The sequence below is a fragment of the Vicugna pacos genome, chromosome 8, assembly GCF_048564905.1.
Source record: "Vicugna pacos chromosome 8, VicPac4, whole genome shotgun sequence".
In the NCBI taxonomy this organism is placed as follows: Eukaryota; Metazoa; Chordata; class Mammalia; order Artiodactyla; family Camelidae; genus Vicugna; species Vicugna pacos.
The window spans coordinates 18,344,081-18,359,872 of NC_132994.1; the positions used below are offsets into that span (position 1 = coordinate 18,344,081).

General features: G+C 42.7%; 1 protein-coding gene across 2 annotated transcripts in view; it reads right to left on the reverse strand.

Annotated features, from left to right (window-relative positions):
- Positions 1–11,125: 11,125 nt before the first annotated feature.
- RNGTT (RNA guanylyltransferase and 5'-phosphatase) overlaps positions 11,126–15,792 on the reverse strand; it is a 198,009-nt gene continuing 193,342 nt past the window's right edge. The window contains exons 15-16 of one of the 2 annotated variants that reach the window (XM_006200295.3): positions 14,993–15,116; positions 11,126–13,591 (exon numbers count right to left, since the gene is read on the reverse strand). In XM_006200295.3, coding sequence (XP_006200357.1) covers positions 13,428–13,591; positions 14,993–15,116 — 288 coding nt within the window. In that variant the 3' untranslated portion in view covers positions 11,126–13,427. Of the gene's footprint in view, positions 13,592–14,992; positions 15,117–15,792 lie in introns of those variants that run through there. The other variant, XR_012074822.1, reaches the window with a different exon arrangement.

A 15,792-nucleotide genomic window follows, 5' to 3' on the forward strand; every position in this document is an offset into this window, starting at 1 on the left:
CTGAAAAATTACCATTGATTTCAAAGCATTGATTTTCCGCACCACAGTAACACATTAAATCTCTTTTCAGAAAAAGACAAAAGAGAACTAAAAGAATAAACTTTCACTCCAAAGGGTGGGGGTAAGGGAGTAATTCTACAGCAAAATTAATTTAATATGTTGCCTATTTTTATAGTGGAGGACCTGCAAAGGACATCTTGCTTCTATCCAGAAAATCCTGTTATATAATAAGTGAAAGCTCAGCTGTGCCCCCAAGAAGGAGGCAGCTGATGTGTCACTGGCCACCAGAATGACACTGTGTGACACAGACCACGGGGTGGAGGCTCTGGAACCCGCAGGCTGGCAAGGGAGACTTGAGACCGCCTGCCTGGGTCCAAGCCCCCGGGGTTTGCATCCACATGTGGTTACCCGCCCCACGGCAGATGCTACACTTCCAAATCCGAGTCCTGGGAGTCAGGTAAGCTCTGGGTTTGACTTGTTTTGTTATTGAAGTTACAGGTTTAAAATAGGAGTGTTGGTTTCCTACTCAGAAGAAGAAATCTCCTCTGGCATATGTGTGACGATCTAAATGTATAACCACCATTCATAATTTTTTCCAAGCCAACCTTGTTTCTGTGACCTTTAGTAATCTTGTTATTCCTCGTAGAAAACGCTCAGAGCTCAGTCTCGTTATAAATCAGTCTTTACGCTGAGAAAAAAATTTTTTTCTCAGCATCCTTTACTTCTCTATCCCCTGAATACCCCTCCACACCAAAACAAACAAACAAAAAAGAGACCCTGAAACCTCTATACTTGGTTTCAAGCTCCAAGCAGATTTTATTTATTTATTTATTTTTAGAACGCATCAGTTAAATCTGTTCATCTTTTTTGAGTTGAGGGACTGGAAGAAATCACACATCGTTTCTGATGTGATATACCCATGGGCGGTTCTGCATCCTACCCAAAGATAGCTCAACTTCATTTTAAGATGTTTTGCCTTCTATGGCAATCAAAATCAAAACTTTTCTAAGTAGACATGGGTTTGTGGGTTACGCAACTCCCGCCGGCGGTGTCTGTGGTCTTTGTCTGACCTTGCATAAACGTCTAAGCCTCCTCGGAGTGGGCTGTGTGCTCCAGAGCTGCCCACGGCAGACAAGGGTCCCAGGTCACTCAAGCGCCAGAATGAGAAGAGGATAAAGGGCAGTCACCTCTGGGCTACATATGGTCTTTGTGAAAGGTCACACTGTCTGCCTAACTGAAGGCAACTTCTTTTCACCTCCATTTTTATCTCCACAAGGAGTAATGCCAAATGAACTGGGAAGCAGGAAGTCAGGGGACCAGCTGTGCAACCTCACTGAAGTCACCTCATATTTGGGGGCTCACTTTGCTCACCTCTAAAATGGGACCAGATGCTTTCAATGGCAACTGCCAGCTCAAACTCAGCCTTGCTTTTCTTCTTTCCGGGAAGATCCCAGGAGGGGATCAGGGTCCAGAAATTTGCTCCCTCCTCCCCAAACTTCATCCATCTAGTCGCCCACATGTTGTTACATTTTTCCTGCCACAAGAACAGCATCTCTGTTTCTCACCCCAGGGCAGTGTCTTCCCATCTGCCCACACCTCCCTGGGCTCCCTCTAGTCCTGGCAACCCCACGAGCAGAGCCCTCCACTGGATCCCATCAACAAAATATCTGGGGTAGCATATTTGTAACCAGGACAAACTTGAGAAAAAACTTTGTCACTGTTCCAGGAAAAGGTGACTGTGTTTATCATAAACTCCCTTAGAGTCTTATCTGTTTCCTCAAACTTTCCACTTACCTCTTCTCCTTAAATGAAACTTGATCTTTCTCCAATGTAATACTTCCTGTGCAACCCTTTTAAAGGAGTCCATTTCATTGCATTCATTCAAATAAAATTATTTAGGACCTACTATTTGCTGGGCTCAAGAAATTATTGCTGAGTGAATAAGTGAATGGATAAATGGACCTGGTTGGACACTGTAGGAGATTCAGAAACAAACAAGACCTCTTTCCAACTTTAGAAGGGTGTCTGTGGGGGTGGAAAGGATTAAACACACAAAAATAATCGAAAACAAGCAGTGCCAATATTCGTGGTATAGCAACACTGCTTGTTAATACTGAAAGCCAATACCAGCTGAATGTTAGATGGGAAATAGCCACTTCCCTAACCACCTCCTACAAGTGTCTTTCTCCTCCCAGCTATCTTGCCTCTTCCTTGGAACCCCCAGTCCTCCCCAAAACCTAGCAACCAGAGAGGGTTAACACCTGGCTTGGCAGGGAACCTCTAGAGCTGTTCCAATTTGTCAGTACCTGTGCCCATCAGTTAATATTTAGACTCTCGCTACTGAATGGGTAAAGCTTAGGTAACTGCCAAAAAGAAACGATAAAAGGAAATATTGGGGGAGCTGGTTCCATTCTCTGCTGTGGCAGGAGGCACCAGCCATAAGAGGGTATTACATTCCCTGGCCACAGTGACTGGCTCAGCGACGGGCAAATGACCCAAACGGGTGCAGCAAGATGGAACAAAACTTTTGCTAGGAAGTTGGTAGAGAGAGATTTGTTCTTTATGATGGATGTGAACTGAGATGTAATTTTTTTTTTGGTTGGGGGAGGGTATACTGTTTTATTCACATTTAAATTTCAGCATCAAACACTGAGCTCAAGTATGTACTGGCCCTAAGTTTAGATTTTTGAAATAAAGATTAATGGACAGTTTTAAGCGTTCAACATGTTAAACACTGCACAATATATTCAACAATCTGAAAAAAATCTAGAGGGTGGCCAACTATATATACCCTTATACATTTAGTAAACAAGAATAGGGACAAGCCCTGCAACTTGAGAAAAAACCCATTCAAGACTGAGAGGTCCTTGGCTGCTGACAGAATCTCCCCTTGACTTCAGACAAGACAAACCAAAGAGTCTGCCAGTATACAAAACCTGCTGAATTCAGAAAAGTAGCAACAGGATAGATAAAGCAGTTGGCTCATGCCAATTTAGATTGTGGGGACCAGTCTGAAGTGAGCAAGGTTGTCTGGAGGCAGGAAGTGTTGCAGCTCAAGTCCCAGATCTCTAGAATAGACCAGCAGTCTAGAGACAGAATGGTTAGTGCAGTCTTCAAGAATCCCTGGTTCTCCAAACAAGCTCCTAAGATGCTTTCCCCAAAGAGGGTGAGATGTGACTTTTGAGGGACCATGGACTGCCATATGGAGCCTGCCAATGCTAGCAATTGAGAGATGGGAAGCTCCTTGATCCAGCCATACCTGAAGTCATGCCAGTCTTCTGGACTATTCAGTTATCTAGAGTATGTAAGTTTGATGTTCTGTCATTTTATAATGAAAAATCCTGATACTGGGGTGAGGCAGCCAAGAAAACACAAGAGTAAGAGACATGGAAAATGGTGCCCTGTCAATCTCAATTCCCTTTTTCCTCAGATTTTTGGAGCCAGCTCTACATGATCCTGGGATCTGGTCCCCTTACTTTCTCTTTCACCCAGGCCATCATCCTCTTCTGACTTTTACTTGATTTCCTACCCAGTAAGAGGTAAAATCCCTCAGCTTTTCAAACTTCCTTTGTTTTCACCTTGCCAATTTCCAACCCTGGGCCATCAGAACAACACTCCTTAGCTCTTTCCACATCATGGCAAACACAGAATATAACAATCTTTGAAGGGCATCCTGGGGTAAACTAGAGAAGTAGGATGTTTTATAGGTCTTGAGGGCAGTGGGGAAAGTACATTATATTTTTTTTATATTATGAAATTGTGGTTTAAAAAAATAATAAAATACAAAGTCCCATGAAAGAGATAGCTTTGTATGAAACTTCAAAATAAAATCTTTTCAAAATGTTAAATGAGAAACTTGAGCTTGCTTCCACAGACAGGACTTTTTAATAGCAGTTTTAATGTTTCAAATGCTGTCCTTAATCCTGATCAAAACTTTTGAACAATAATCTCTTCAAATTCTCGGTAGTCATCATCACTGAGAAACTGCACGTTAGAAATGAAAAAAATTAAAACCATTTTTGGGAAACCTTTCAAAATGTCAACAGTGGAAATTCTATTTAAAGAACCAAGTAATGTTTTCTCTTTTTCACTTCTACGTACAAATGTCTTGTGATTTCTTGCTGACATTTCTTATGATAAAGCAAATGGACTCTGAATGCAATAGGATTATTTTTACAGCAGTTATTTCCAAATAATGAGAAGCCTTAATACGCAGAATGCATATGTATTGTTAAAGCAGTCTCCTTGTATCTAAAATGAAGGCCACCACCTTCGTTCGTCGCCATGCTGGGAGCTTCCCAACCACTGTTTCAAGACAGCCTGCTGTGTGGCCATTGGGTTCCAGGTATGCTATAGAGGGGTTGACTCTCTTGGCCCTCAGGGTGGCCAGGTGGGGCCTGGACTGTTACCTCCAGCTGAGACCTGCCTCTGGGCTCTGGGGGCAAAAACACAGTGAGCAGCATCAAGGACCATGAGGTACTGGTGCCCCACTGCGGAGCCTGGGCTGGGAAGCCGCTGAGGGTTTTAGCGGGTGGCGCTCAGCCTCCGCCTTCACGTCTGGTAGATACTCATGATCACTAGAAATGTCATCGCTAAGTGAACATACTTTGTGTCCACTACCCTGGGGAATATTTATTCATCTGTTGAAAGTTTAAGCCCCAACACCCCCATCTCCATTTCTTCATATTTTCTCCTGTTTTTCCCTTGACCTCAGCCATCCCCATCATCCTTCTGAAGGTCACCTAGGAACCCAGTTCAAAGCCCTTTCTCAGTCCTTGACTCTCCATAACTCCCTTGCAGCAATCAGAACTGTCTTCGGCCTCCTCTGTGGAGAAACATTTCTCTTTCTTGGGCCAGGACCCCTAGGAGGTTTTGTGTGACTTGTCAGGGAGACTCGAGTGCAGAGTGAGGGCCCTGAGGGCGCTAAGATAAAACAAACAAGCCAGCCCCGAAGGCCCCAGAACACAGATGAGGCTAAATGGAGTGGGGCCAGGTCTCAAAGAAGTAGTATTTGTAATGACATTAAACAGTGAAGGCTCCTATGTCGGCTTGCAGCATTTTTCACCTTTGAATGTGCAATAAAAATATTTTTGGCAAAGGGGAAAAAGAACATTTCTCTCGTGGCTCCTGTGGGCGGTATGTTCTCACTTGTTGATGCCTGACTTTCTTCTCTAGTTTTTTTTTTTCCTTCCAACCACTAACATGGTGGTCTCGGACCCTCTTTTACTCCATTCTTTCTACTCACACTACTTTCACCATCACTGTCGTGTGGACAAATTTAAAATCTTGCTCTGACTGTCCTAGTTCCAGCTCTAAATTTCTGCCTTCTCTTTGGACAGTCCCATTTGAATCTCCCGACGGCACCTCCAGCCCATCACACTCAGAGGGCCCTTCTCCATCCCAGCCCCAAATCGGCTCTCCCTTCTCACTTCCTGTTTCTGTTAAGGGCACCACCATTCCCCCACCCAGGCTCTAACCCTTGAAGGTAAACTTGGCTTCTCCAATGACTGTTGAATCTTGACAATTCTCCCTGCTGAATGCCTGTCATATCCACCTCGATTTCGGTAGATGCCACCATTTACCTTTATAATGGTCTCCCAGCTGGCCTACCATCTTGTTTTTCTTTCTTTTGCCACCTTTGACAGATTATTACCAGCTTACTCTCTCTCACACACACACACACAAATTCCCTTGTTTAAAAGCTAGAATCTATAAATGAACTCAGGTTACATAGACAAGCTGGGGACAAATTATGAAGGGATTTGAATGTCCGGCTAAGACGTTAAGCTAAATTTGGGCAACAATAAAGAACTATTGAAAGCTTCTATGGATGAGCTGAGTGAACAAGGAGGCGGACGAGAGATGAGACCAGAGGTGGCCGGGGCCAGGCTATGTAGGCCTTGTGGATGGTGGCAGGCATTTAGGATTTAATTCTGAGTGACACAGACATAGAAAACAAACTCACGAGTTACCGGGGGGGAAGGTGTGGGGAGGGATTTGGGACTTGCAGATACTAACTATTCTATATAAAATAGACAACCAACAAGGACCTACTGTATAGCACAGGGAACTGTATTCAATACCTTGCAATAGCCTATAATGAAAAAGAATATGAAAAGGAAAAAAAAATATATATATGTATAACTGAATCACTATGCTATATACCAGAAATTAACACAACATTGTAAATCAACTATTCTTCAATAAAAAAAAGAGAAAGAAAAGTGCTAATTCTGAGTGAGGTGGAAGGCACTGGAAGGTTTTGAGTAGTTAGTGATGTTCTAAAAAATCCTACAGACAGCTGTGGGGAGAACAGCTCGAGGAGGGCTCGAGGGAGAGTGAAGACCGGGACACCAGTCAGGAGGCTATTGAGACAATCTTGGCTGGAGAGGAGATGAGAGGCTTGGAGAGGTTGAGAAGTTGTCAAATCCTGGTTCCAGTTGGGAGGTCGTGCCGCCGGCGTTTGCTGATGGATTGGATGTGAAGTGTCAGAGGAAGAAAAGAAAGATTCTGAAGCAACTGGAAAAATGCGATTGTCATTAACAAAGCTCTCTAAGAAGACTGTGGGGAGAGTAGGAAGTCTGGAGAAGGTTCAGACTGGGGTATATTCAGTTTAGGTGACTATCAGACATCCAACTGGAGACGTCAAGTTGTCAGTTGAATATCTGAGTTTAGAATTCATGAGAGATCCAGGCTAGAAATAAATGTGGAAATTGTGTGGATGGTATCAGCGTTCAGAGGTTAGGAGAGATCTCTCAGAGAGCACAGATGGAGGCCAGCAGACTGAGCCTGGGTCCTACAGCATGGAGAGGTTGAGAAGGTAAAGAGGGCTCAGCAAGGGAGACCAAAAGGGAGGAGGAAGGAAAACCAAGAGACCACAGTGACCTGGAAACCAAGAGCAGAAAGGGTTCAACAAGCAAGAGTGCAGCTTGTGATTTGTTTAAAAATAATCATGTCTGTGTGTGCATCTGTGCAAGTGTGTGTACACACACGCGTGCAAAGGAAGGTGGGAGGTAGCTGGTGCATAAACAGGAATTGCCACAGATCAACCACCGTTAAATCTGGGTAGGTAGGAATTCATTTTTACCATTTTCCTTATTTTTGTATATGTTTGAAATATCCCATTAAAAAGAAGTAAACAAATCAAAGTAAAACAGGGGGTGAGACACACTGTGCGAGATGCTGACAGTACTGCTAAGTCAGTTAGGAGAGCGGACTGGACCCTGTAGAGGGCACCCGTGGTAGTGACAGGAGCAGTCCCAGTGAACACGAGAACCTGCATGCAGTGGGTTCAAGAGACTAGACAGAAAGGATGTGGAGCGAGCAAGTACAATCACCTCCTCCTAGGAATTCTGCAGGAAAGGGGAACAGAGAAATGGGTCGGGAGCTGGAAGGCGATCAGGGGACCAGGGATGGGGTGGGTGGCTGGTTAGCTTAGGAAGGAAGGAACCACCATGGTGCACCCTTAGAAAGCACCCTTCCCTGTGTTGTCTACCCGCCTCCCCTCCCCTATTCATCCCACCCACCCAGCAAGGCCTGGACCACCTCCCATCTCCTGCATCATCCCAATTGTATGTGATGTTTCCAGGTGTACAGTTTCTACCTACAGGCAGAATTTTCAAGAACAGATTTTATAGGAAAGTTTTGGTTGTGGTGCTCAGCTCGGGTCTCTGCAGCCTTCATCTTGGGGGTGCATCAGAGCACACCGTGAGTTTATACTGTGGATCAAAATGATACAACTCCCCTGATGGCCTTCAGAGGGGGAGCAGAACTTCTACAGAAACTATCAAGTTTCGTATTCTTTTAGATCCTGGAAGATAGCATTCGATCGTAGCAACAAGAATAATATCTTTCACTTCCCTTTCCACTCTTGGAGACATGGCTAGAATTCTAGCCATGGCTGAAAAGCCTTGGCTGTTACCAAAGGACTTCCCTTTGAAAACATCAGAAGTTGAGTGGGAGTAGGTGGGGACGGGGAAGGAGACTTCCAGTGTAAGATGTGGCAAGCTCGGTGAAACTGCACGAAAAAGTAAGACGTGATTAAGGACATATGAAAATAGATTTTAAAAAACTTTCTTCTGTATAGCACAGGGAACCCTGTTCAATATCTTGTAATAACCTTCAATGAAAAAGAATATGAATGAATATATGTATGCATATGCATGACTGGGACATTGTGCAGCTCACCGGAAATTGACACATTGTAACTGACTGTACATCAGTTTGAAAAAAAAAAGACGCTGCTCTCCTCACACCTCCCTCAGAGTGTATCACAGCCAGGAGACCAGGGCACTTTCTTCAGATTCTTCCTGCTGAGAAGTTTCCCTCAGAAGCACTCACTTTCAGTGCAAAAGGCAAAAGCTGAGAACAGACGAGATGCTTCTAATCAGGATTAAATACAAGATGCATCAGAGATGGGTACTGAAGAAATTCTTAAGAAATGAGATGTTATCAGTGCTTCTGTTACGATGAAAAGGCTAAAGTGACAAAAAGTGGATGCTCCTATTTAGCTACACGGAGGGAGACAAGAGCAAACACATCTTGACTCTCAACAGCTAGTACAAAAACGGCTTGTGAACCTCCCACCCTGATGACTACCGAGCGCCCACCACTGCCAAGCCCAGTGCTGTGGGCCAGGGTCCCTGCACCCACCAAGCCCAGGGGAACCCAGCACAACGCAGTGTGAGATCTGCGGCAGGAAAGCCTCCTTCACCTTAGAGTAAGGGAGACTGGGGCTTTCTGACACCGAGCAGTGGTCCCTGGGTGCAGAGAGCCTGGAGTTCTGAGATGTCCAGGAGTCACACCTCTGTGAGACCCACACCTGGATGGATACACAGGCGGAGTCTGGGTCACTGAGGGCCTTTGATGTCATGGGCCAGGGAGCTCTTACTGGAGGAGTTACAGGAGCAGGTCTGCAGTTTTGAAATCTCATTCCGGCAGCAGCGATCTGAAGGGAAAAGAGACTGTGTGGTGACTTCAAAGTTGTGAAGATGGGTGACTCTGATGGTCTGATTTGTTCCCAAAGCCAAATTCTGTTTTTCTGTTTTGTATTTGGTTGTGCTTATTTTTGTACCTCAAATAGCTGAGGGTTTCCCTTTATTTGGGTATTTTTAAACATTCAGGTAATTTCATTGTTCCCCTATATTCCGTTCTATCACAAGAGCACAATATAATCAACCATTGTGAGGTCACTGGACTATGGTCAACTCTGGCTATGAAAACAGCCTTTAGCTCTGGAACCAGGGCCTGCTTCTCCCCTAGGGTTTTCTTTTTGCTTTTTTCTTTTGTTCAACAAGAACGTATTGTACAGCACAGGGAACATAGCTAGTGCTTTCAATTTACTTATTTTAATTGCAGTATAGTTGATTTACAATGTTGTGTTAGTTTTGGGTGTATAGCAAAGTGATATATATATATTCTTTTTCAGAATTTTTTCCATTTTAGGTTATTACAAGATAACGAATAGTTTCCTGTACTATACAGGAAGCCCTTGTTGTTTATCTATTTTATATATAGTAGTGTGTATTAATCCCAGATTCCTCATTCATCCCTCCCCCAGGCATTTTCTTGCCCCTCTCCCCACATACAAGGCCCTGTCTGGAATTTCACCTATGCAACGATTCCAAACAGTGGTCCATGGAAAAGTTTCCACTGGTTTGGGGTTAAATATAGAAGCAAAGGACAGTGTAGTGAGTCTTTCGTAAAACAAAATTTGTCCTACGTAAATGTATGTCTTCTGAATCATGCCCTTTTTCTGAGTGTTAAGATTTCCTTTATTTTATGAAACAATGGCAGTGTAGCTTTATGAAACAGCCTTTCATGGCAAAACAGCTGGCAACCCCAGATCACGGCAATGACTTTTTTGAAATGTGAAATCTTCTTAGAAGCCTGGGAGGCACCTGCTTTGAGTGTCCTCCATCACCCCTTGCTCGGCAGGCACGGGGGTCACCTGAGAGCCGAGTCCAGGGAGGGTAGGGGCACATCTGGGGTAACCAAGGCTGACACCGACCTGCATCTGAGTTGACAGCTAACTATGCGACAATCAGGAAATGGTGGCCCAGTGTGTGATTCAATCACTTATTTCTTCCTAATTGCATCTTTGGAATTTAGCATCTTAATGAGAATTAAACTTCTTTTCGTGGCCTCTGTGTCACTCACATTTAAATACTGTTAAATAACTAGTTAAACAAGATCCTAAAAATGAATTTACTTTCCTGCTCCCACCTTCATCTTATTTTGGAGAGAGGTGCTTGAAGCCTATTATCTGTTAGCATCAAAGAAACAACTTAAATAGTCTGGGCCCTCACACAGTATCAGCCCCCCAACAGGGACCCAAACAGAGCCTTTCAGCGAGTACTTAATTTAGGCGTTGGAGTCGGAAAGACCTGTGTTTGGATCTCAGCTCACAACTAACTAGCTGTGTTACCCTGGGTCAGAGCTTCCTTAACTCCAAAATGATGTTAATGATGGCACCCACCTGCACAGAGCGGTTGTGTTCAGGACAGTCTTGGTGTTTGGTGAACAGTCAGTAATGGTACTGTTGCTATTACTATGAACACACGATATTCACAAAGCACTGGCTTTTACACAAGAATCTCGTCAGACCTGAGAAGATTCTTTTTGATCATCTGGCCCAATCCTGGCATTTTATAGATGGAGGAGGGGAGAAAGGAGTTCTAGAAAAGGACAGAGAACCAACAGGAGGTAGAGCTTAGACTCGGGACTAGCCCAGGGTTTTCTCCCCCACCTTAGTTTCCCTGCCTGGAAGTATTTGATTCTTAACTTTAAAATTTCTTGGTTTCCCGGTTAGAAAAACAGGATTTTCCAAATCTTTATGATAAGCTCTAGAATGCAACAAAGCCAGATGGATTTTGATGGGTTCAGCTGACAGCAGTGGGATCTGATGCCAGCGATAAAAGGGACACAAAGGCATCACCAGTAAAACAAAGCAGATACACTTTGTTATTTTAAATCGGTAGTTTTATTACAATGCGCACTGACACACAATTAGAGAAGGAATGTCCTGACATTTTCCGGGCAATTCATGGAAAGCAAATGTAACCATCCAGGCAGTCGAATCAGCCACGTCTTTTCCAAACACAAGGCAGAGCTTTTATACGTGATAACTCAGGAAAGTAAACTTTTCTTATTCTCATCTACAGAACTTCAGTGTCAGAAAATAGTTATTATGAAGTGGGCTGAGAAAGGAAGTGTTTCCTTCATGATCTTCCAAATCCCACCTCGAGATTTCCAACCCCCTGACTTTCTGGATGACTTTTTATGATAACACAGATGGTAATGTGTCCAGGGGCTAGATAGCATCTACTTATTATCCTTCGCTACAATTGAAAGGGAAAAGATAAATCAAGAAAATTAAGTCCCGGAAAATGCACAAAGGCAAGGAGAAAATATCTGGGTGTATTAAAAATGAGATGCTCTTTTCATGAAACTCATTTAAAAGGTTACAATTACCATAAACATTTTAACTCCATTAAAGATCATGGACAAAAGCTTGCTGTTACATCTGCAAAAGGCTTCTGCATTACACAGGCTCGGAAGAAAGCACCGGACTGCGTGAAAAGAGCCGCTAATCTCAGTGGCGCAGGCATCAGGCTATTTGGAGTTGCATAGGCATTTTTTTAGATCCACTCTGTACAAGACACCATGAAGCCTTACCAATTTCTGTCTTTCAACAGCCACTGTGGCAATCAGATGCTTTAATCCCTGTAGCACTCACACCCACAAAAGTACTCTACGAAAGAAATGCTAAAATGGCCTTTTGAATAAATCCACTGTACATTCCAGAACCTGGGACCAATAAAGAAAGAAGCCCGAGCAGGACTCTAGTATTTCATCTAGAAAAGCACTGCAGGAGAAAATTTTGCTTAAAAACACAAAAACTCAGGTGCATATAAATACATTTTTGGTTAATCTGTGCTATTTCAGATAGAAATCCTATCAGATATCCAGTCTACCAGGTGACTCGTTGGATTTTCATGTCTATTAGTAGAAGAATATACACTGTTGCATATACTCACATGTATATGCATATACATATAAAATTCAGATCATGAAAATTTGTTTTAAATACACACACTTAAAACCTGTACCTCTAAAAATAAATACGTTAGCCTCTAGTAGGCTAATTCTCAGAGTTCCTTCTCAAACCAATCAGAACACGGTTTCTCGACAATGGCTTATGACCAATTAGCTGCTCTTTAAATCCATTATCTATCAGTAAACGTTTTAAAATTCAGATGTACAACAGAAATAGCATTCCCAGAATAGAATATGATAGAATTCTGGCTTTGAAAATGAATGTCTTGGCTTCCTTGATGTTCAGTTCCTACAGATGTCTAGTCTTTGCCTCTGCATTTATCTAGCAGTGGGAGAGCATTTTCTGGTGACAGCATTCTCTTGCGTTGACATTACCTTCTAATCAAAGGAGTCAGTTGGCATTTCCTTTGCTGTTTTGTGCAAGGGAACTAATACAACACTGTGTGTATTTGGTATCACTCCCATAATCACAGTGAGCTGTGTGTTTCAATGTAATTGACAATGTGCTGATACCACTGAGGTAAAGCAGAAGTAGCCCTGGCACTGGGGAAAAAAAAAGTCTTCTGGGAGAACAACCAATAACAGGACTGGGCAGTGTACCTGTAAGTCCCATGAAGTAACTCGAGACCACTGCCAGAGTGGACACACTGGCTACCTGATACTGTAGCTCAAACAACAGAAACAGATGAAAACACTCAACATACTTTCTTTAGAAAGGATGAAATTCACAAAAATGGAGCTTTGCTTTTTTGCTTTTACATTTCCAAAAAAAAAAAAACTTCTTAAAATGATATAAGCCAGACCAAGCTGTTTAGTATAGTACAATATTTAACAACCTTGATACTTGTTTTTGAATACAAGAATTTCAGAAATGTAGGAAAAATCCATGTTAGATGACAGCAAGAATGTTTAATGCCATTGCCTAAATTTTGTAAAAGGAAAATCTACCATAGTTGAAAGATAACTTCTAAAAAAGACAGTGTTCTATGTGCTCACAGTTCCAGATTGCTAAATTTATAAATTAAAGCGGAAGTTACCCATATATAAACAAGGCCTCTTTTTCATTGATTTCGATCTCATTTGTTTAAACCTTTGGATATTTCAATCTTCAGATTCCACAAGGTAAGGCTGAGTTTATCAGATATAAATAAAATGTTTAAGTCCATGACGTACTGTAGCACTGAGGAAACAAATGCATCAAATATTTACAGGCTGGCTACAATACTTTTCTTTTTTTTTTAAAAAAAAAGTCAAGTGTGTATCAACATTAAGCTGCATTCTTTTTTGAATTTCTCTGGTTGCCAAAAAATGGGGCAACTGTATTCTTCCTCACTCATCTTTCCTCTCAGTCCTGAAGTCAGAGGCGGGTCTTAGGTCAAAGGGCGAGGTCTTTTGGGAGGTGGTGGAGGCATGAGCTCCGTGTCCGGGTCCAGATGATGTCTGCGCTTCTGTCCTTGAGAAGCTGCCGCACATCTGTCGATGAACTCAAACAGGATCTCCTTGGTGACAGGGTTTGAGATACTGTTGCACACAGCTGGACAAAAGGAGACAGGCGTCTCAAGTGAGGAGGCTTCCTTAAGGGAGCTGATTCACCTCAGGGAGAAGACGATGGGGAGAGGTCTCCCTCCCAACACACTAAACACTCCCACCTTCCCTGAGTTGTTTGGGATTAAGCCTCCCCCACCCCGACGTGAGTGGCCATCCTTCACTATTAACTCTAGACCAAAACTTTAAGCATTTGGGTTTTCACTCTGCATGCACTGAGCATGGCTTCACTCTGGTTTTTATCCCACCACAACAGTTTTCACAGGGTATTAATTCAGCACAGAGCATCACATTATGCTCCATGTCCAACCACGATTTCTAAAGAAGACATGCACCCTAGCCCCTCAGCCTTCCTCTGCGAGAGAACAGCAGACTGTGACGCGTGCGACACAGCACTGGCCACCATCCCCCTGGAAGGGCAGGCTTCGCTGTAGCTGGCAAAGAATCTTAGTTTTTATTTTAATAACCTGTTCAAAGGCATTATAACAAAACTACTAATAAATAAAGTATTTTACGTGGTCAAAATTCTATTTACTTATTTGGTTTGGGGGGGAAAAAGACACTGGCTTAATTAGTTCTCTTTCAAAATTAACTCATCTTATTTGAACACAGAAGTCAGTTATCCAACAAGAAACTCTGAGTGTCCAATAGTAACTTTCAAGCCGCAAAACTCAAAATGGTAATTTCCATATCCTCTTATCATCATCTGATCATCATCACCGCCGACCAAGCACTCAAGGTACACACTACTATGAATCTTTAATCTTGGTTTTTATCTAGTTTTTGTCCCCCAATTCCACTATAAATGCGATCCAGAACTGTTACTAGTAGCAGTTTCCCTTATAAGTTTAGTTAATATGTGTTGTTCCTCATGAAAGAAACTTCCTCTTCTCAATTCCCAAAGCATTCCTTGTACGCAAAGCACACCATGAAGCATAGCGGGGTTTAGGGTTTGCTTTTTTTTTTTTTTTTAAGGTTTTCATTTACTTTGTTCTCCACTGTTTGTAAAGCTATTTTAGGAGCTGGAAATTACATTTTCCCCTGCTAATTTTGTCTTTTACCATCTGTCAAACAATGGTTTTTATAGTTTTGAATAGATCTGAAATTATCATGGCTTTTATTGTTGTTGCTCAACAAATTCAACTTGCCTTTGGCCCATTCTCCTGCCCTCCAAGCTCCCCTCCTGGGCGCCCAGGTCAAGAGAGGACTGAAGCCAAACAGGGCCCAGACCTGACACAAGCCCTGGCCGGGCCAGAGAGGACGGGGGTTGGGTGATTCTGCCCTGCAAGCTGAGCAACGAAAGACAGCACGTTTTGGTTCTAACACCTTAATTTTTTCTTTTTCTTTTTTTTTTTCACTGTCACATCCCCTGGGAGGCTGTCATACTCACCCATGGCAGTGTTGTAGGCATTAGGAAAACTTTTGTCTGTTCTCTGTCTCATAAAGACCCAGCTGTTGTTCTCAAATTTGCATTCTATAATTTTGTTGTCATACTGTTTTAGCTCTTTTGTCACCTGTTTTAAAAGAGAATTGAGGAAAATATTTAAATCATCTGACAGGCTTTTTGCCTCCATGACGTGACAGACACACAAGGGGATGCCAACAACACGTCGGCGACTTTGCGCAGCTCTGTCATCTGAGGCGTCTAATCAAGTCCACGGACAAGGTGCGCACTCCCTGTACGCAGGCTCATTACTCTGACATTTTATAAATAGTCGTGAAAACGGCTGTCAATATATAGCAATTAAAAGAAGCTAAGCAGAAACCAGCCACTTCTGGGCCAAATGCAAATATGTTACCATAGGGACCAATGCCTTCGATACTATCTGTGTCCCTCTGGCTTTCAGAAACTCAGTGTGCTGCTAAGGTTTCCACAGTTTTCAGAAAGGTCTCGCCATCTAAATTCCTATGTCAAAACCTGAGAAATTCCCTTAAAAGAAAAACTTACACATAAAGAGTAAACATTAGGAGCAAATTCAGGCAATGTGCATCCTAAATATTTTGCTTTTCAAGCAGTGATAATTGAACAAAAATCCAATCTTCAGGCTATTTATCCTTTCCATTTCCAAACCAGTATGAATTTAGAAGTGAAGCTACTTTTGGTATTAGTTGGTATGTTTTTTTTGCCTACTTCACCTCAGATGATTGACTATAGATTGTAACTTACCCGATCAAAGCTAACAAGTAGCC